This window comes from Channa argus, chromosome 17, assembly GCF_033026475.1.
Source record: "Channa argus isolate prfri chromosome 17, Channa argus male v1.0, whole genome shotgun sequence".
Lineage (NCBI taxonomy): Eukaryota > Metazoa > Chordata > Actinopteri > Anabantiformes > Channidae > Channa > Channa argus.
The window spans coordinates 21,203,524-21,224,369 of record NC_090213.1 but is presented as its reverse complement, the minus strand read 5'-3'; the positions used below and the strand labels follow the sequence as shown (position 1 = coordinate 21,224,369).

The 20,846-nt window shown below is 38.0% G+C and overlaps 1 protein-coding gene across 7 annotated transcripts in view; it reads left to right on the top strand.

Moving 5' to 3' along the window:
* epha7 (eph receptor A7) overlaps nt 1-19,928 on the top strand; it is a 93,699-nt gene extending 73,771 nt beyond the window's left edge. For 2 of the 7 annotated variants that reach the window (XM_067481951.1, XM_067481953.1), the window contains exons 10-17: nt 1,848-1,961; nt 2,435-2,620; nt 3,188-3,249; nt 3,468-3,677; nt 4,426-4,575; nt 9,093-9,286; nt 9,917-10,072; nt 12,338-19,928. In XM_067481951.1, coding sequence (XP_067338052.1) covers nt 1,848-1,961; nt 2,435-2,620; nt 3,188-3,249; nt 3,468-3,677; nt 4,426-4,575; nt 9,093-9,286; nt 9,917-10,072; nt 12,338-12,452 — 1,187 coding nt within the window. In that variant the 3' untranslated portion in view covers nt 12,453-19,928. Of the gene's footprint in view, nt 1-1,835; nt 1,962-2,434; nt 2,621-3,187; nt 3,250-3,467; nt 3,678-4,425; nt 4,576-9,092; nt 9,287-9,916; nt 10,073-12,337 lie in introns of those variants that run through there. The other 5 variants (XM_067481950.1, XM_067481952.1, XR_010911229.1 and 2 more) reach the window with 3 other exon arrangements.
* Nucleotides 19,929-20,846: the final 918 nt, after the last annotated feature.

Genomic DNA, 20,846 nt, shown 5'->3' with positions numbered 1-20,846 from the left:
ATCAAATGACAAGAGGCTGCCAAGGCGACGGAAGCTAGATAGTGCCCAAATTCCACATGTGGACCCAATTTGTCTGCCATGTAGTGGCGAGGAAGTCGTGATAAGACATCTCCTATCAGATCCGCTGACATCTCAGATGGACGAAGCAATTATGGGAGCAAGTGGAAGGAAATTTCAGCTGCCAGTGTCCCCTTGCTGTAGCACAATACATTTGTTGTGTTGCCACTGTTAGATCGGCCACCATGTCCTCCCCCCGTACAGAAGGAGAGTCTCTCCAGCTCCAACGGTTTAGTTGTGTTGTTTGGTCTACTGTTTAAACGGTTTATTATGGCTGTGCTATCTCATTAAAGTTTAAAGATGACAGGTTATACTGTCTCAGTGAAATTTAAAATGCATAGTGTAATGGGCCCCATGAGTGGTCTGTTCATTTAATAGTACATAATACTGTAATTTGCTGTTAATTTGGAGCACTGTGCAAAATAGTAACCCGCTACCTCAGCTCTGGCCTTTCTCTAACCTTGTTTGCTTTTCCTTATTTGCTACAAACGGCTTCCACTCTCACCTCGTGAATATTCATAACCTGGTTCCATATCAGTGTTATTTCATATTGCATAGATTAGATTTTAAGAAAAGCCCAAACGTCTTGCCTGAGGCATCAGTCATACAAATTAATTTGAATTTCCCACAGCAATCATTTAGTTTTATTGATGAAGACTTACTTTTTCATAAATTATGTGGTTTAAATTGAACTCTTCCTAATATCTAGAAGGTTTATTTCAAGTGGGACATGTTTGAAAACTTGATGTTAAAAGTTAATTTTTTTTTTCATTTTCAAAATTAATGGTTTTCAACAACTCCCATAAAATATAAATATTATGTTCAGCAGTATAAGTGACTGACACTAAAATCACATTAGATCAAAATATTGTATTGCTCTGATTCAATTAACTAAAGAAAGAAACCTCAGAATTTAAATTCTGAGCTCTTTCTGAACTGAACAAGCCTCTTAAGACATTTTCACACCTGTGAATTGGAACTAAAGTCCAAATGAAAGTTTCTGTTTAGTTAAACATATATTACATTGTTGCTACAGGGAAATGAATGAAACAACGACAAATGTGGGTCATTGAACTAAAGCTAACCGAAAACAGATAACTAAATCTCACTTAAATACACATTACATGCACTTAATCTAGTTTTGGTCCCACATTGCTATTTTCTGAGCACATAAAAAACTTTTTCATAACATCCCTAGATGATGACATTGTAAGTGTGAAGCATTCCAGGGTTTTCAGAGACTTCAAGCCACACAAATTCAGATAGACTATTTCAAGGTTCTGAAGTAGAATTAGAATTCCAAACTGAAGTGTACAGAAGTCTTTTGGTCTTTCATTGCTTTGATTGATAAGTGTTTAATTAATGTTCCTTGGACAGCCTGCTGTTTTTACCATATAATAGATTCCATCAACTCGACACTATCTAGAGATTTAAGAGAGAAACTCATCCTGAAATCTCTGGAATGCCATGTTGTATAATATGAACAAACATGAGCAGTGAGTCTTTTATTCTTCTTCTTCAGTGAGCTAGTCTCAGCTGCAGGGAGGCGAAGGGCAGCTACAGTTACAATAAAAAAAGGACCATGCACGGGTTACTCAAATCTTTACTTTCCTTTTATGAAGAATTTTTCCTGTGTGAAAACCCTTTTGACACCGGTCGCTTACTGTTCAGCCGTTCCCTCTGAATCACTGGTCTCAGTAATCGTATGCCTGTCAAGTGCCTGCTGGTGCACAGTGTGCATATTTAATCATAACAGTAATCCTCTTACCTTTCTACAGTCAAATTTCCAGGCACCAAAACCTACATTGACCCTGAGACGTACGAAGACCCAAACAGGGCCGTCCATCAATTTGCCAAAGAGCTGGATGCCTCCTGCATTAAAATCGAGCGGGTTATTGGAGCAGGTGAGCCCACCCTGTGTCTCTCAGCTCTTGTGGTTTAGTTACTTCATGCTCTCATATATCACACTGACAGCCAAATATTTACACCTTGAGTAGGGACACAGCTTTATGCATTATATATTGACAGTGCAATTGTGAGGAGGCGAAAAAAGTTCATTGCAATTAATGTGTGGGTTGCATCTGGTAGTCGCAGTCACAGAGATTCCTGCAGCTGAAAAATTGCTACCACATGGGTTTTACAGAGGCGGTCAATGACAGTATCTATGCATCTCCAGCATGTCTTATTATAGGTCTTGGTTACACTCCCCTGAGTATAACAAGATGTCGCTGTCCAATTTGTATTCCACCACAGCACAGCTGCTTTGTCTCAAAATACAGTAATAAATTTGTCATTGTGCTTGATATTTTATTTTTTTATTTTTTATGTTTTTGCCGCACATAAACTCCTCACTCACAAATGGTACCATTCCTCACAGGAGAGTTTGGAGAGGTGTGCAGCGGCCGGCTTAAGCTGCCAGGTAAACGAGATGTGTCGGTCGCCATCAAGACCTTAAAAGTGGGCTACACAGAGAAGCAGAGACGGGACTTCTTGTGCGAGGCCAGCATTATGGGACAGTTCGATCATCCTAATGTTGTCCGTTTGGAAGGAGTAGTGACACGAGGTAAACACACCTAAAGAGGACAACTTTTGGATTCTAAAGAGACAAAGACAACATAGACAGCATTCTTTTTTGTAATCTATGAGCTAATTTCAGCTCATTTTAAAGTCAAAGACAATCACATCGGACCGTCCCGGATTTCATGACGTTGCGATCTCAACAATTCAACTTTATCTTCAACAAATCCCTGTAAATTCTGTGCCACTTTGCAAATATGTTCAGTCACCACAAATTTGACCAACGCGGTATTGTGCGGTATGTTGATGCCATGAGACAAATCAATCCCTGATCATCAGATCAAGATTTAGCTTTGAGAGGTAAAAGTGTCATAGTTAGAATGACATTATATCTGATTAAATTAGTCACACTCCCTATTTAACATTTTCTCATTTAGACACTGTAATAAAAGGAGCAGATGGTAACTTTTAATTAAAAGCCAATGAAACAGGCAGCTAAAAATAACTTGGAAGCAGTTTCGGCATAGACATTTATTGTGAAGCGTTGTGTAAGCAAACAACATTTTGGCATCAATTAATCATGTTCTTTTTTTGTCAATTGTTTTTTCTCCAGGAAAACCGGTCATGATTGTCATTGAGTACATGGAGAATGGCTCATTAGATGCCTTCCTCAGGGTGAGTATCACCTTCAAAACACAGGAGGCTCAAACTGCATCTTTTGTAACTTTACAATTTCTCAAAAGTTTCCCAAAGAGCAGGGAGTCTACAACAGAATCTGTGCACTGCATAAATATTATAAATCTTGTGCCAGAACTGCTGCAGTGGTGTGACCTATATTTCCCTCATGGTCAGTGAAGATAGCTGACCTGCCTGTGTTTCTCTGTGCTGCGCAGAAACACGATGGTCAGTTCACAGTCATCCAGTTGGTGGGGATGCTGCGGGGCATAGCAGCGGGAATGAGATATCTATCCGACATGGGATATGTCCATCGAGATCTGGCTGCACGAAACATCCTTGTCAACAGCAATCTTGTATGTAAAGTGTCTGACTTCGGCCTGTCAAGGGTGATAGACGACGATCCCGAGGCTTTCTACACAACAACTGTGAGTCAATTAAAAGGCTTGCTCTCTCCACCCGGAGTCCTGTCTGAATTCACTAATGAAGTCACAGCCAGTGCATGAAAATAGAGCAGAAGTACAGGGATACACCCAAGTAGTCTTTACGATTTTGAAGAAACACCTTAAGCATGTTTGGATAGCTATGTTTTCTAAAGGCTAAAGGCTGACCAAAAGCATGCATAAACAGTAAATATACTATTTTAAATAGTATTATAAATAAATATGATTTGAATTCTGACTTTATTTATTTATTTATTTAACTTTGTTTGTCAGAATTCTGAGTTTACTGTTACTCATAGCGAAAACAAAGCAAAAGGCACTTTACACACTTCCTTCCATTACAACAAATAGCAAGACATACATAAAAACAGAAATACTAGTCCAAGACATCAAAATTTATTTAATGAGAGATCACAATAACCCATTAAGATGTAGCTGTGAAAGATTTTCAGTTGGCAATAAATTCTTTCAAGAGAATATTTCTTGTTTTTATTAATACATTCTAATTGGCCTTAAGAGCATTCAAACATATTATATTTTATATATATATATATATATATATATATATATATATATATATATATATATATATAGGATTTTTGCTTCAATTTTTTTTTGTGTGTGTTTTTTAAATCTGTGTGTAATTGTAAAACTTTTTCTTTAAATTATGTTTTATCAAAAAAGTCAGGATATAATCTTTACAAAAGCCACTGACCTCCATTTTACTGAACAGGGGGGCAAAATACCCGTCCGATGGACTGCGCCAGAAGCCATCCAGTATCGTAAATTCACCTCTGCAAGCGATGTGTGGAGTTACGGCATTGTCATGTGGGAGGTCATGTCCTATGGGGAACGGCCTTACTGGGACATGTCTAATCAAGATGTGAGTTACTACCTGATTATAAAATGAAAAAACGTACTAAGATTTATCAGTTATACAAATGGATACTGGGTGCAGCATTATTAAGTATAAAAAATGATGGATCCATCGTTTAAGCTGTGCCTAATGTATTGCTTGCTAATAACAAACCGGTGTAAACAGTGGTATTACTGTGGAGGTAATGTGGTCCTTTCAATCTGCATGTAAACAGAGACCTGCTGTAGGTAACAACAAATGCTCTACAAGAGGCATAAATTGAAACAATTTTCCCAGATTCATCCCTAATTATATTTACTGATGTCATCCGACTAAAACAAAGAAAATCACAGCTGAAAATCAGAGAAATCACGAAAATCTAACTCTGAGGGTTTTTTTGCTGGATCTCATGAGAACAGTGCAGCTGGTACTGTAACCTTGGACTTAATGAGTTCAAGAACTCTTGCTAGATTCATGTAGTTTTGAAGGATTTGAAGGAGAAACAGTCCTGAAATGGGACAAGCATAAATATATCCCAAATAAAAAAGTCCCAAGAACATGGATTTGATGATGCTGTTAATTTAAATAATGAGAGTGGAAAGCACTTGGCGTGCAGAATGCTCTGGATTGAAACCTCTTCTTCTTCATATAATGACTTATGGTAATAAGAAATGATGTTATCATACAGCAAACAACTTGAACAAAGTGCTAAACATAAAGACACACACCACCTTTTTTTCAACTTAATGAGACAAGCCTACAGAGTAATTAAATAAGCAGTGCTTCAAGGTGTTTTCATACGTATAAAATGAAATACATAACACAATAATTTGCTGCAAGATAGGGAATCGGTTTACATCTGTCTTGTACAGAAGAAAAAAACACAAATGTACAAAACTTAATTCTCAAGAAATATTGGGAGATTATATAAAATGCAAAATGCAAAATTTGAAACATTTAATACCTAATTTGATTGTAAATAGTATAAATAAAGCATTTCAAATGGTAAAACGTGGATTTTGATTGTTTATTAACACATTAAAATGCCACACATTAACTGCAATTCCAACAGCTTGTCTCAAAAGTTGGGACAGAGGCAACAAAAGACTAATAAAAATGAGTATGGGTTAGGTTCATTACTGAAAAAGACACTTGTTCTGTGCCTTGAGAATAACATTTCTCAATGTAAAATTGCAACAAATAAGGGGATTTTATGATCTATTGGTTCTTGATATCATTAAAATATCCTCTCTGTACACAAGCGGTGAGATTTCCAGGCCCTCAGGAGCCACTGCATTAAAGACAGATCCGATTCTTTAGAGGAAATCAAACTTGTAAAAACTGTTGTCAAGGAACACAGTTTATGCTGTATCCACAAATGTTGGTATAACTCGGCCATGCAAAAAATATATACTGTAAAAACAAGATCCAGAAACACCGCTGCCTTCTCATTTAAAATGCATTAAGGGTGAAGTGCAAAGATCTATGTAGAAAATCTGAGTCAACAACATCAGGCTCTACTTGCATAAATAATAAAATAATAACCATGATGAAATGTCAGAATAAGTATTACTTGAATTCAGTTAAACTTTATTAGACTACAATACGGTCAAACAAAAAGGAAAAGGACTATTGCTCTCGTAACAATGCAAAAACAGAAAAAGAAATAAAAATACACACACTGTGTAAACAGCCGTACTGTACTTTTTCATGTGGTAGAATTTTCTCCCACCTCACTGCTGATGTTATGAAACTCAGTGCACCAGAGCTGACAGGGAGTTTGGAGGTTTCAAGGCTCTATTAGATTCTGTAATAACATAAGAGAATGTATCATAAAGGTGCAGAATGAAACTTATTTGAATTGTGAATATTTATGAGCGAGATGAGGGAAAAACGGCCAATCATCATAATCAAGATGATCACTTATCATCAAGTAAACTCTTACTCATACTTTTCTTCCTCAAACAACACATTTGCTTCTTATTAAGTCCCACACTTTTCAGAAATGTCACAGATTGCTATAAAGATTGAGTCACCCGCAGTTTGCTGAGTGCTGTTGCCTTCTTTCCTGTCAACTCCTACTGTGGGAGTCCAACTGCGCCAGACCAGTTGAAGCTTTTTTCTTATTGTCGGACACTTGACACATTCTGATTGATGATAGAAGGCGAGTGAGATCTGGTCTTAAGATTTGTATATGGCGCCTGGTATTTAGCTCCCACAGCATCAAGGCTAAACATGATTAATATTCTTTGGCACTACACAGCAGAGGCCTGCTGATTGAACAATCAGATGTTAAAAATGCTAAACAAGATGTCTGGGCATTAAAGTGCCGTATGTGGTTATCTTGTCACTCTGCTACTTGACAGACATCAATGTCAGAAATTTTTGCGCTTTGTCAAGACGTCAGCAAACATCCTCTAGGGATGCAGGAAGAACATTATTTGCATTTTTAGCAACAGTTTCAGTGTTTTGACACCTTCTCTCTCCATGACTCATTCTTGTCTGAGCAGCCCTGACAGGAATAGCTGATGAATATATGCAGAAACGTAGAGAATCCCTTATACACATTAAAAAGGAAAGGGAGCTAGGGGGCCAAATCAAAATGCCCACTGCACCTGCTGTTCTCACGGCATTGACTTTTAATGAACTCTGTGCTAAACTGCATGCATGATGCAGAGTGACAGTAGATTAGGTTTAAATGCTCTGTAAAAAGATCTTTTTTATTATTTAGCAGAGCTGAATACATTTATGGCGCCTTTGTTTAGACATAAGAACAATTGAGAGAATGAATCTCAATGAAATACTACCACACACTCTAACTCCACCATGTATCCAGAAGCTTGACCCTAAATAACCTTTAAGGGTACTATTAAGAATCACAGTCGAACCTTAGGAGAGACCCAAGTTGGTGTAATATGATATGATCCAGTCTCCTAAGGAGTTGCTTAAAAGCCTAGCTGCAGCATTTAGCAGCAAAAGATGATTTAGCGACTGAGCGTAATGAGAGCAGAGCAGCAGTGTTCGAGCTGAGGCAAAATAAAAGTATTTCTACCCTTTTCAGGATCAGTAAATTATAGAAAAGGTGGGATTTTTCTTAAAGAATTACACAGCCTGACCATCAAATTAACTTCCACAGTATCACAGTATTTCTACCCACTATGGAAGCAGTTATTTTGTGCTTTGAACTCTTGTAGCTGACACTTTAGGTCCATTTACACTCAGATTCTAAGACAAATTAGTTTTCTAGATAAATAGAGCAAATGGGAGATTTGTGCTCCGTATTTGCTCGTATGCCTACACATTTAGAAACAAATTGAAAACCTTTGATCTTATCAAAGAAGCTACTGAATCAAATGAAGCTTTTCCATTAAGAACTGAACATACAGACAATAAAAAAAGTCAAAATCTTTTAATCAACTAAGTGGGTCACATTCAAATATTGCTGGATCCCACACTTCCTCCGTTTCCCATGGTGTCATTTTATAGAATCATCAGTTAAAACCTCCCTGCTGGTTAAAGAGTCATGTCTCTCAACTTCCATGTCTCCTCTGGAAGTCTCAAGCTCAAATGCCTGAGTGTTGTTATTTGACTGATTTTTTTCCGACTAGACAAACATCCTTCCTGTATATAGCAGTTTTCACAGGCCGGGAAGTTTTCTCTGTGATTAGTAAAATTGACTTGGATATAAAACACGAATTGGACAGTGTCCTTCAGGCTGTGTTCTTTGCAGACAGGCTTCACAAACAAAATTGGAGATTACTAGCTCTAGCCGAGGCAGATGTAGAAGGATCTGAGTACTCATTTGGTAAAAAGAATGGAGTTTGGAAATGACAGTATCTGAGCAGCAACACTCAGCGTAGCTACTTTCATTTACATAATTCTCACACAATTATTCAGGTAGCCATGAATTGATTAAAGAGGCCATATTCTGCTTTTTCTATATTTTAGTTTAGTAACTTCATTGTTGTGATGATAGGTGTCATTCCAAAGAATCAAACAAAAACAAAACCTTTTCTGCTATGTGGCAAACTTTCCAGTGGCTCCCCAGATGTTACCCATATGAACATCTTCCTAAACCGTATCTGACCATCATCAGCCCATAAGTGAACCATATACCCAAAGACTATAAATACATATTATTTCTATAGGTCCCTGCTGTGCTCGGGCCATATTAGCCCAATCAGGACAGAGTGGACTCTGTAGAAGATGTAGGCAAAAATGAAGCTTTTCACATAGAGCTGAAGCTGCATAGAGGCCTAAGGAAAATAGTATTTTTGTAAATCATTCAAAACTAAAGGTTTAATGATTGTGGGGTTTTAGGTGGTTATAAACGCTGATACTAAAGCTTTTGGGGCCAATATCAAAAGACAGGGGGTTACGCTGAGGTGAAACTTAAAGGCTGATACTCAATTATTTAAGATTGAGGTGATCCGAAAGGGGTTTGGGTAGAGGTTGGGTGAAATAAAAGGTTGATATTTAAGGTTTTAGGGTTAGGGTTGTACTAAATGTGTATACTAATAATCCATGTGTTCTGCATTCTCTAGGTCATAAAGGCGATAGAGGAGGGATACCGTCTTCCAGCTCCCATGGACTGTCCTCCAGGCCTCCATCAGCTAATGCTGGACTGCTGGCAGAAAGACAGAGCCGAACGTCCAAAATTCGATCAGATAGTTGGCATCCTTGATAAGATGATCCGTAACCCTAACACCTTGAAAACTCCAGTGGGAACATGTACAAGGTCAGGAAGCAAAACCCCAAATCATTCATTTCTTTAGAATGTTGCCTTATACAATAAAGCATTCTAACTTTAAGTTTAGCGCATTAGGGGATGATCCAAAGTGTCCAGTGGATGATTTAGCTTCTGTAGTTCACAGATGAAAGATAAATCCTAGGGGATCAATATCCCAAAGCAGCTTCCATGGCTTTATGGTCAATAGGAGGGCTTTTAAATCAATCTCTATAATGAGTCCTGCTACTTCGGAGTGCAGTGGGGACTCTAGACCTTGCTCTGACGTTTGTCAAATGAATTCTGTTTGCAGTCAGAACTTACTTTCCCGAGGTAAGATTGAGAGTCAGAGGTTACAGCTGGTTAAAGAGCACTTTATTATATAGACTGTGTGTGGGGAATGTGTTCACATTGAAAATATATTGGCAATAATATTTTTCAGAGGCAGTAACCTGACATGCTGCATCTGTTTGTGGATTTTGTATTGATTGAAGCCTCTGTTCAGCTAGTTCTTGCCCCTTCTTGCAATTTTCTGCACCGCTGGATGCCATCGCTTTGTCTCATCTCCTGCTTGATTGTGTTTTCAGCAGAACATTTCCTTTTCACATAAGACATAAACATCTTTCTGTGCTCATCCCACAGACCAATTAGTCCACTGTTAGATCAGAGCACACCAGACTTCACCGCTTTCCGCTCAGTGGGAGAGTGGCTGGAAGCCATCAAGATGGAGCGATACAGAGACAACTTCACAGCAGCTGGCTATAGTTCCCTGGAATCTGTGGCTAGGATGTCAATTGAGTGAGTAGACTTGAATCCGTAAAGGGGTTAAGCATCAGTAGAGAACATTAACACCAGCCATGTATAGGCTGTGATCTCAATGTACACTAACACCTAACAGGAGTCATCAGGTTTTGCATTTTGCCTTCAGGTTGAGATTTGAATGACTGCCAACCCATAAGATTTATGAGTTTTCATAAATCACCCTACATTTCCAATGGTCTGTTTTTATAATCTAACCTGCAGAACACAAACATCTCTTTATTTTTATTTTCTAAGTTTTACTTCTGTAATTTATTCATATTGTAGTCATAAGCCTACCTGTTTGTTATCACCTAATTTAATTTGCTGCTAATGCAAACTCAGCACTTCCTCCATGCATAAATGTTGTTTGGATGAATTTAGTCTATGTTTGCACAGGACTAATTCCAAATTATACACAGTTAAATCCATGGCTCTGTTACTGTGAGTGTCTTTATATCAGATAATGTACATTTATTCATACATTTCTTCTAATGAGGTATGATTTTCCGGCCTTTAGTTGTGCGAATCATCAGTTAAATTTGGTACTGTTTTATAGAACTGTTTCACTTTCAGGGTATCAAAATGGATAAATCATCCCTTTCCTGCTTCACAGTTAAAGTAATACTCAGCAGGAAGTATCAAGTAGCGTAGCCCAAATAGAAAATATGTAAATGTGGAACTGAAACCAAAATTGCTGTTTCTGTTAAAAAATAAAGCCATAAAATGATATGGCTCTGATTTTGTGCTATACTAATTAGCATACAGTAATTTCTGAAACTCACCATCTCATGTTGTTTTACACAGCCTATGTTTTTACAGCTTTAGGAATTTAAAACAATCTGTAGCTGCTCAAAGAAAAGAAAACAGTAATTTTCCCAGAATGTTTTTCAGTGAGGTTTGTCAAAGATTCAAACTTGAAACCTGTCAGAGGTGCTGACCAGATGCCTGTTCAAACATCAGTCTGAAACAGTCCTAATTGCAGTGATAAAAGGCTTTGTGACAGCAATGTTTCAACTTCCTCGTTTCTTGTTTGCTCAGAGGATTATCCAAACCATTTTTCCTGTAATTACTATATGTGGATTACATGTTACTTGGAAAATATTTCTTAAATTCCTTAATAAGTTCTCCCACATTCCATATTAATGTTTATGAAGTGTATCCCCATGTTAAACTGCATGAACTTGTGCAAACTCTTGGCTTTATTTGTTCCTTTTTTTAATCTCACTAGTTGAAAACACATGAATAAGTGAACTCGAGCCCAGACTGTGGCTTGGCCTTGAGCTGTTTTTTAGAACATCCAGTGATGATCAGATGTCAATATCCATCTTCACAAAATGTTCAAGGATTCAACTTAGAAATGTCCTGATACAACTTTTTTCCAGATTGAGTTCAAGTATTTGCATTTGAGTACTTGCCAATACCAACCTGTTTCCACTAACTGTCACAGAAATCTAGTTTCTGGAAGGAGCGACTGGACGTCTAATGTAGACAAACCTGCAAACGCTGTGAGAATGCAAGTTCTTCTGCCAAAACAAATATAGCAGTGACTGGGGTTTTATAAACAGAGCAACCTTTGCTGAAAAGAACCAAATGAAAAGAACAAAGACAGACAAAGCAGAGAGTTGGGATCTAGTAGTGAGATCCTGGATAGTGAGGTGTGGACAACAGACTGTAGAGTCTGCAGAAGAATATAAAGGTAGAATAAGTTTGTACAACAAAGTGAAATTTATTGCCACTGATGGCACTTGCAAATATTAAACAAGTTTAAAATAATCTTGACAAATATGAGAATGACTGCTAATAACTGGAACACAAGTCATTAGCAGAGCACAATTTTCATTCCGCTTTGCTTTTGTCGTCATCAGTTATCTTAAAAAAGCTCTAAACCATCTAAAGACATTTTCCACCCCAGAGGTATTGGGTGTGGTATCGGAGATGTATTATGAGGATGAATAAAAGTACACAAGCCCAGTATTGGACAAAATGCCAATACCAGTATCTGCAATTCATCCCCCAGTCAAGAAAACTTTCCAAGCATACAGATACAGATGCAGATGAAATGTTAGACCACTTGAGATCATAGTTTGCTTGGAATTGATGGTTATTATTGATATTGATACATATCCCTGCAGTTTTTGCATGCATTTTTTTCTACCCCTTACTCACATCAATAATAATTAAAGGCTTAAGGCTCTAACTCTCACTTGGTTTGTCCCATACTGTGGTCTGGTGCATTGATTGATGGGTTGTCCTGTCTTCCAGGGACGTGATGAGCTTGGGAATCACACTGGTGGGCCATCAGAAAAAGATCATGAGCAGCATACAGACTATGAGAGCCCAGATGCTGCATCTCCATGGCACGGGTGTTCAAGTGTGACAGACTGCGATGGGCTCCCCCGAGCAAGGCAAAAACTAAAACAGGACTTATCTGGAGCGGCGCCCGGGATGTAACCGGGATAACCATCAAAGTAAACTGACATCTGTCATGTCTGACTCTTCCGGCTGTGTCTGGGGGTGAAATCATTCCTTTGTTCCTCAGAGAAGGATGCACTCCGCCTCTTCAGAGAGCACTAAAGAGAGGAAAAGGGCAAAAACAGCAACAAAAAATGAAACTACCTGGACAAGACTTTTTTTTTCCTTTTTTTTAGAAGCGCTTATGAACTCAACCACATATCAAATGGAGCAATTGAGAGGAATTGATGCTTACATTTCTTTAACTTAATGAATGATTTAAGTGCACACCGTGGCTATGGATTTTCTTTAAGAAGAACAAATAACTTGCATACAGCTATTCTTTTATTCTCTTCTATTTGGACTTGACAACAGGGTAAACTCTCTTTTATCCAAACACGGAGGGAACTATTTAGCTGCAGATTCACAGGTACTTTTTGTGCTGACACATGCTGGACTGTTTGAACTGTTTGCAGTGTTATCCTTCATGTGCTATTGAATGAAAAACCCTCACATGCTTGTTTGGAGCCTGACAGAGTTTTTGACATGTTTTGACCTTTCACTTTTTTTAAGGATTTTTTTCTGAAGAGTGCAACACTGAGGAGAAGCAGGACGTGAATTGTTATTTGAATCACCAGACTTTTGTATCAGAGTAGCAATATCCTTTGTCTTAGTGTTCACTGCAGGAAACACAGGATGAGTTATTTGGTTATTAAGTAGAATGTTTTAGCACTATTGAAAGATTGTATTGAAATTGAGGCCACCGCATATTGTTTTGCCATCATTCTGCCTAAAATGTTGCACACAGTGTTTGTATGGTATGGTATTGGTCAGCTGCAAATACATTTTTAGGGGTGGATTCAAGAAGAGTGTAAATGTAATACTGCCTTAAATGAGTTAGAATTGCAATTTTAGGCATTTCAATTGCAATGCTTTCTGCAGTTCTTTTAGTGAGTGGACAAGCTCTCTATTTTTTATTTTTTTCCTTGTAGTGTGATGTCTTTTCTATCTGGAACTTGAACAGGTGAACATCAGTTCACAGACACGGAGTAATGCCACAAGTGACACGTTCAGCAAAGAAGAGATGGACAAAACAGAGCAATAATTACCAGGTAGAAATGGTCCTCACCTGAGCTTTTAAAGGTGCTAGGCATGTGTGTGCTGTCATTAGTCTTTGGAAAGATTTAGTCACCACCGGAAGGAAACGAAAGAAAAGGAATGTACTTCTTCGACCTAAAAACGTTTTCAAAAGTGCTCTGAGAAACTGCAGTGCCAAGTCTTCAAATGAAGTAATGGTGTAAGATTTTGCATCTATGATATGCTTAACATTTGATGAAAATGTAACATGGCATGGAAATGTTAGACTGAGTGGCTGCAGAGATGAAAGAGGCACTAACAAAAACAGTAGAAAGGTGCCAATTAGCCATGCTGACATCATCTTGTGACACCAACGCGCCGCCCAGAAATCAAAAAGCCCCTTCAGGGCTTGGGTATGAAAATGCAGGACCAAATGATGGAGCCTAAATCAGATGCACATTGTGATGTTAAATCCCACCACCCCGGCTCTGTAGGCAGCCATGACTCCCTTGTTTATTCATGCGTCTCCGCTACTCATCCCTCACAGGCGTAAATGTAATGGAACATGCATTAAAGTGTCTCTTAAGATTGCTCCTCTTTTCTTCCATACAGCTTTGTATGGAGAACAGAGACGGCGAGGCGTTTTGCAGAAGATGTGCTAAAAGCCAATCATCCTATTTGGTGCCATCTGTCTCTACTTCAAATGCAAAAAAGACAGAAAGTTTTCATGTCGAGTATGTTTTAGTGCAGTATTCTTTGATAAGAAATGCAGTTATTGAGCTGTCGTGTAAGGAGAGGTGGTATTCAAAGAAGAAAACCATTAGATCTTTTATTGCCGCTGTAACCTGAGAGATAAAGTTTTATTCTCCAAAATATCATTTTCATCTCAGATCCACAGATAAAAACATCGGGAAATCAACCTTGAGCTGACTGATAGCACCAACACCAGTAGATGACTTTCACTTTCTTTTCAAAGTCTCCAATTTACCAATTTAAGTTACCAATTTTTACCATTGAGTCTTAAAGCAACGGTCATGTGTTCCTGTGAGCAATGAAACAAGTTTAACTAATACAGGCCTCAAAACAATCTACATTCATCCAAAAATTAATTAAAACATGTATCTGAAAAGAGCATAGACAGTGTCTCTATTGGTACAGTGGTTGCCCTTCAGCTGCAGGGTCGATGGTTCGTGGGCAGTGCATTCTGCATGCCGGTCACAGCTCTGCCAAAATTTGAGAGAATTCTATATGAAAGGGCATCTGGGAAAAAGGCAAAATGACCAAATGGCAACCTCACAAAGGAAAGAACAAAAAAAAGATAAGCTGAGAGACAGGAACAGTATATGGTGTATATATGTCTAAACATCTTCCAAATTTTCATTTTACAATAAAAAAAGACTTTGATTCAATAAACTGCACATTTTAGCTTCAGATACACATTTGAATACAGAACTGCATGAAGCAGTGAACAGGCACTATGGAGTTTGGCCAACAACTGTTCCACTGAAGCAATGTTTGTGGCATGTATTAACAGGAGCAATGATTACAGCACCAAGTCAGACCTCTTTCAATGTTCATATGAACACCTGACTGTTATTTTAAGACAGACTTTAAAAATGGGAACCATTTTAATGTAATGCTCTAAATTGTCAATTAATCTTCCAAATACTTCTTCCACTAATTTCGGTCTAAAATGTCTGACAACGCAAACACAAAAATCCCTCAAAAGTCTGCATTATTTTTAAAGGCGATCACAGAGACTGAACAGCTGAGACTATGTAAAACTGCTATGTTTTTTTTCACCTCACCATCTTTGGCTAAGTACAGAGCCCAGTTTCCAAGGAAATCATTAATGACAACAACAAGCTGGTTGTTACATGTCACTGTGAGGTTTGTCATCTTGACCTTTAAAAGTGATGCCAGTTGCTAGAGTCAGAGTTTTTTGTCCTTTTCTAATAAAAACAAGGGGAGATTAAATGTTCCCATCTTACCAACAACAGTGCTTTTTGCCCGAACGGCCCATTTTTTATTTAATTAGGCTGTTAAACATTTTATTGAGCAGGTTGAGATAACAGTTTTATACTTATTTGGATTGTTTCCATTGAAACTTGTCTCAAGCACTGTCTCCCTCTTCTTATCCAAGTAGTATGATTGAGATGTGTCAGCTCAGCTTGACACGACTGATTACGGAACCAGGTGTCATTTCAGTTTATTACAGCTTTCACACTTTTATGATTTTTCTGTGATGAAAGACTTGATAACAGCATATGTCTGTTCATAGAAGTGGACACTGATCAGCTGCAGAATTAATACCACTTGCTGGTTTTAATGGTGTACCTTATATGTGTATACTGATTCCATTGGGGGGCGGTGCCTCGACAGAGGATGCAACATGATAGAAAACGTTTGCTGCAGTAAGCACAGTGTTTTGTTTACAGCACATAAAAAAGCCGTGCGAGTCAAAAAACAAAAGAAGAAGAACACGTAGCATTCACCTTATAGAAACATCAGCAGGCCCATTCGCTCATTTTAAATCCTACATCCACACACAGCCTTACACCCATTACCCATGCTTCCATATCAGGGGGCTCTTGAAACTTGAAGTAATGTCTGGGCTGTCTGACTCAGACATTCTCACATGCAGATCCCCTCGGTGAAGTCTAGAGACGTTCAGGATTCCTGTCCAAATTATTTTTGTTACTGTTTAGAGTGTGTGTTTATGGTCATTTTGGGTCAATGTTCGGTCATGTGCATCAACCTTTGGTTGTCTTTGGTCTTTTTAGTCATTTGTTGTCTTGCATCTGAGTTCTTTCTAAATTTCAAACAAATTCACAAAGAAGCACGTGCCTGGGGCCTCTTGACCTCTGGTGGCCTGTGAGCCCATTTAATAATCCATCCCTGGCCATGACTGACACAGCTTGCTGTGTGTGAGGCTGTGTAGCTCCAGATTAGTCCGAGTGCTCTACTGTCCAACTCAATTTTCACACCCGATCAGTGCATATGTACAGAATTGAAATACGGAAACATTTTCAAATGAATGGGTTGGTTCTAGACTCATTGGTGTACAGTTTGGTAGGAAGCATGGATAGAAAATAACCCTCACATGTTAGGATACATAGTGTTTTTACACACTGGAAACATACACGTCCACACTAATCAGATTAGTGTGGACAGATCCATTTCACTTTTAAGACTCACCTTTGCAAAGAGACACCAGGAATCTGCCCTGACCAGCTTTGAGCCCCTGTGTGTGTCTCTCTCTCTCTCACACACACAAACACACACTCCCTCTCTTTATCCATACAGCACAGCTCAGCATTGGGCCCTGGCCAGACCTTTGAATTGAATACCGGCATAAAGTCATTCAGTCAGCACAAAACTCCCCAGTTCACAGGCAGTACTCTCTCACCCACCCCTCTGCTCCCTGCTCTGATTTTAAAACCAGGCCCCTCACACCCCAGGGTATGCTTCTAACCCCCACCTCCCTTTTTTTTTTTTGCATTCTTTCAGTGGTAGGGAAACAGCATTTTGAGGCCAGGGTACAATCAACTCAACATCACCTGTAAGATTCAGCAACAAAGTCACTTTACTGTCTTTCAGCTCACCTCATACACATTTTGAACTTCAGGTTGTTCGACTCGGGACAGTTTATTTAATTTTTTTTTTTTTTGTGGCTTTATTTCAACAAAACACAAAAATACAAAATTAATAAAAAAGACAAAAAACAACAACAGAAGATGGCAGGATGCAGAGAGTTGGATGGAATCAGGAACAGCTCAGAATTTTAAGAAGTTATTTTTTAAATCTTGTGGTTTCACATTTGGAAATGATTCTTTGGCGAAGTGGTGGATACTTCCAAAGAGTGCAGCATCTCGACTGTGTCCGAAAGAGCCGGGATCTGAGGGAATCTTTGTATATGTTCTAAGTGTAAAACTTGTACATTTTATTTATATTGTTTTTTACACATATTACTCAGTAGAAAGCTCTGAATACATTGAAAATGCACTATATTTTTCTATCTCACAGATGAATTACTGTCACCCACAAGATTTCAGTTGTACATAATTTCTCATTTAGGACCAAAGACTCTGGTAGGATCTCCATCTTTCCGTTGACTCTGTCTTTATTTTACCTTTTAGTTGGTTGTACAGTAATACAAATGGTCAATTTATTATTTATTTTTCTGTGATGAAAGTATTGAGATGATTCACTGGTCAAAAATATTTTCCCCAACAGCAGAAATGCAGGATCGTTTAAACTAGACAATTTCTTGTTACATAAACAATTCTTTTTGCTTTGTAACCTTTGTAATAGACTGTACATATATTTTTGGAAATATAATACAATCTCTATAGAAGTTGTCCTTTGTAGTTTTTGTTATCATTTCTCAAATCCTAGATGTTCATGTTATGCTCTTTTAAAGTTTTGATATTTGGAACAGAAATCCAAGAGTTTTAGTCGATTACAGCCTTAATATTAATCGTCAACTATTTGTCTTTCTCAAAGGAATCTTTAGAGGCAAATGCTTGACATATTAGTCTTCCTGTTGTCATTAATAAATGTTAACAAAACTTTTATTCAGTTTTCAGTCTAGTTTGACTTCGGGCCATACAGTGTATGAGCATTTTAGTCAAATTCCCACCTGACTGAGTTGACTTTTATATTTAATAAAAAAGGTAAGATTTTTAATACACTTTTTTTTCCAGTCTGTATATGTTCCCATGGTACTGTAGATCTGTTTTAGGCCTTTATCTTCTAATTAAAGGTTTCTTTTCATAAGCTAAAAATCTATTAGCGTCCTATCGGAATGAGTCCTAAAACCTGGAAATCAGTTTGCGTTTTTGCACTAAACCTATGTGTTTTTGGATAAATGCCTGAAATAATGTTTAGTTAACACAAGGTCGAGAGTTTCGTGTTCATTTCATGTACATTCTCTGACATAAAATTCACAGTAAATATCCAAAACAGGATCTTTTTTAACTTTTACTTGTCTTAAAAAGGTAGTCGCTAACAAGTTGCTAAATGACACTTTGAGAGGTTGTCGGGAACATTAAATGTCTTCATGTGGGACTCACTTACTCACTAATCCATCTTTCCAGCCTTGTTTAGTTTATAACTCACAATTAGGTCACTATAAGAAGAAAGACTTCTGTGGTGTAGCTTGTTCATAGACTAACAATAGCTTTTTTACTTCTGTCCATTGTATTAAAGCTTTAGAAAATCCCAAAAGTGGTGGTTATATGTGAAGATTATCTTACCGAACAGAACATGTACTTATCTTAAACTTCTATTTGTCCCAGAGCTTATTTCTGAAGTGATCCTAATGCCAGTTGAAAAGTCTCATTGGTTGAAGAAACTAGGGACATGCTAACTTCCTACTGCAAATAAAATACAGTTGTAATGAGCATCATTCGTTGAAATATGTTAACATGGAAACATGGAATTACATAATTTACTATTCATTAATTTACAATTAATTTACAATACATAATTACAGACTCAAGCAATATCAAGATCATACTGTGACCTTTCTTGAAAGTACTACATAATTTTGTTTTTGTCTTTTACTATGATTTACATGTGCGTCACCTTCTCAGCTGACACGTAGCTCTTAGAGGCTGTAGGATGCAGCTAGTTCCAAGCTTCAATGGAATTTTGCCGTCCTGAAAAATACAGAATACAGCAGGGGGAAAAATGACCAAAAGAGACATGGGGTTATCTTGGGGGAGTGTGTGCCTTTGTATGCAATGTATGTAAAGGGCTGGGATGGATGGATCCGAGCAGAATGATCCAGCTTTGAATGTGGCAAAGAAATGAATAAAGGAAAACCACAAACATTATGTTATATTTCAAAAGACAGCTGCCTCCCAATGTGGGGACACTAGTTCAGCAAACAGTACTGTGTGTTGTATGAGCAGAGGTGGATCTAGAATCTTTTTATTGGTGTGGCCAGACTGGGGCACAGCCTCAAAACAGGGTGGTAGATTTAGAAAATGACCCTTAGCACAAGGTTTTAAACTTAAAAACCTTTGGAAGTAAACTCTATATTAATAGGTTAATAGATCGAAGTGCCTCGAGCAAGAAACTGCACTTTAGCTTAGTTGCTCCAGTGTGTGTGTGTGTGTGTGTGTGAATAGGTGGATGAGAAGCAGTGTTAAATGCTTTGGGTACCAATTTTAAAATTTTTCAACTAAGTAAATACAATCAGATGTAAAAGTCTATCCTGTGCAGAGATTATCTGCCTGGTTCTAACTGCTACAAAACTCTGTTGTGACAAAATATATAAATGTACATAATAGTAAATAAATAATTTATTTGTAATGATCGTGAGTAGTTTTAGACTCAGATTTGTTCATTTCTCCTTGTGCTGTAAGTTATACAGCAGGTACCCACCACCTTGTCACTCTGACAGGTGTGACACCTGGGATAGCCAATCAGATTTTGGGGGTTGCCAGTGCCCATCCAGGTCCCCCCTTTGGCCTCGCACCTGTATATGAGATGGTACAAGCAACCTATATAGTGGAATAAAGAGTGGAACACTTACAAAATGTGAATGGTATATTTTTTGCTTCAAAACAGCTCCAACAACAGCCATCACAATATACATGACTCCTTCCTGAAAAAACAAACAATAAAATGGTTCAAAATAAATTTAAATAAAAGAGTGAAGCCACCCAGGCCAACCACACATAGGGCAGATGAAGCTGGGTGCTTCCCTTAAACCTAAACTTATTAACTACATTTATCTGCTCCTGCATTACACTTAGAGCCGCCACTGAGGTTTTGTGTGTTTGAATGTGCTTGAGAAAGTGTGTGGACACGCTTACCCACTTGTTTGTACATGCATACATGATAAGACAGCCAGAACTGTCCAAACAGCCCTCACTGTTTTGTAATGTAATCCTGCAGAAATTCCAATTCTTTGAAGGGGTTTGAATGGATTTCTACTGATCACATCTTTCAGCAGTTCTAATATTTATTTTGGTAAGTCCGTTACTTGCTTACCATGCTGTCTCCAAGCCTGCTCCAATGTCTCTCTGCAGCACTGCTTTGGGTTTCCCATGAATTTGGCTTCCTTCCAAAGTTTTTTCTGTAGGTGCTCCTTACTTTCTACCCTACAAGTCTAATCCTCCTTAAACGTTTAGGTCATTTTGACAAGTACTGCAGTAAAAGGATACCACGCTTACATTCGAACAGTACCATCCAATGCAATAAACAGCTGGCAGTGCTAATTCTGCACTCA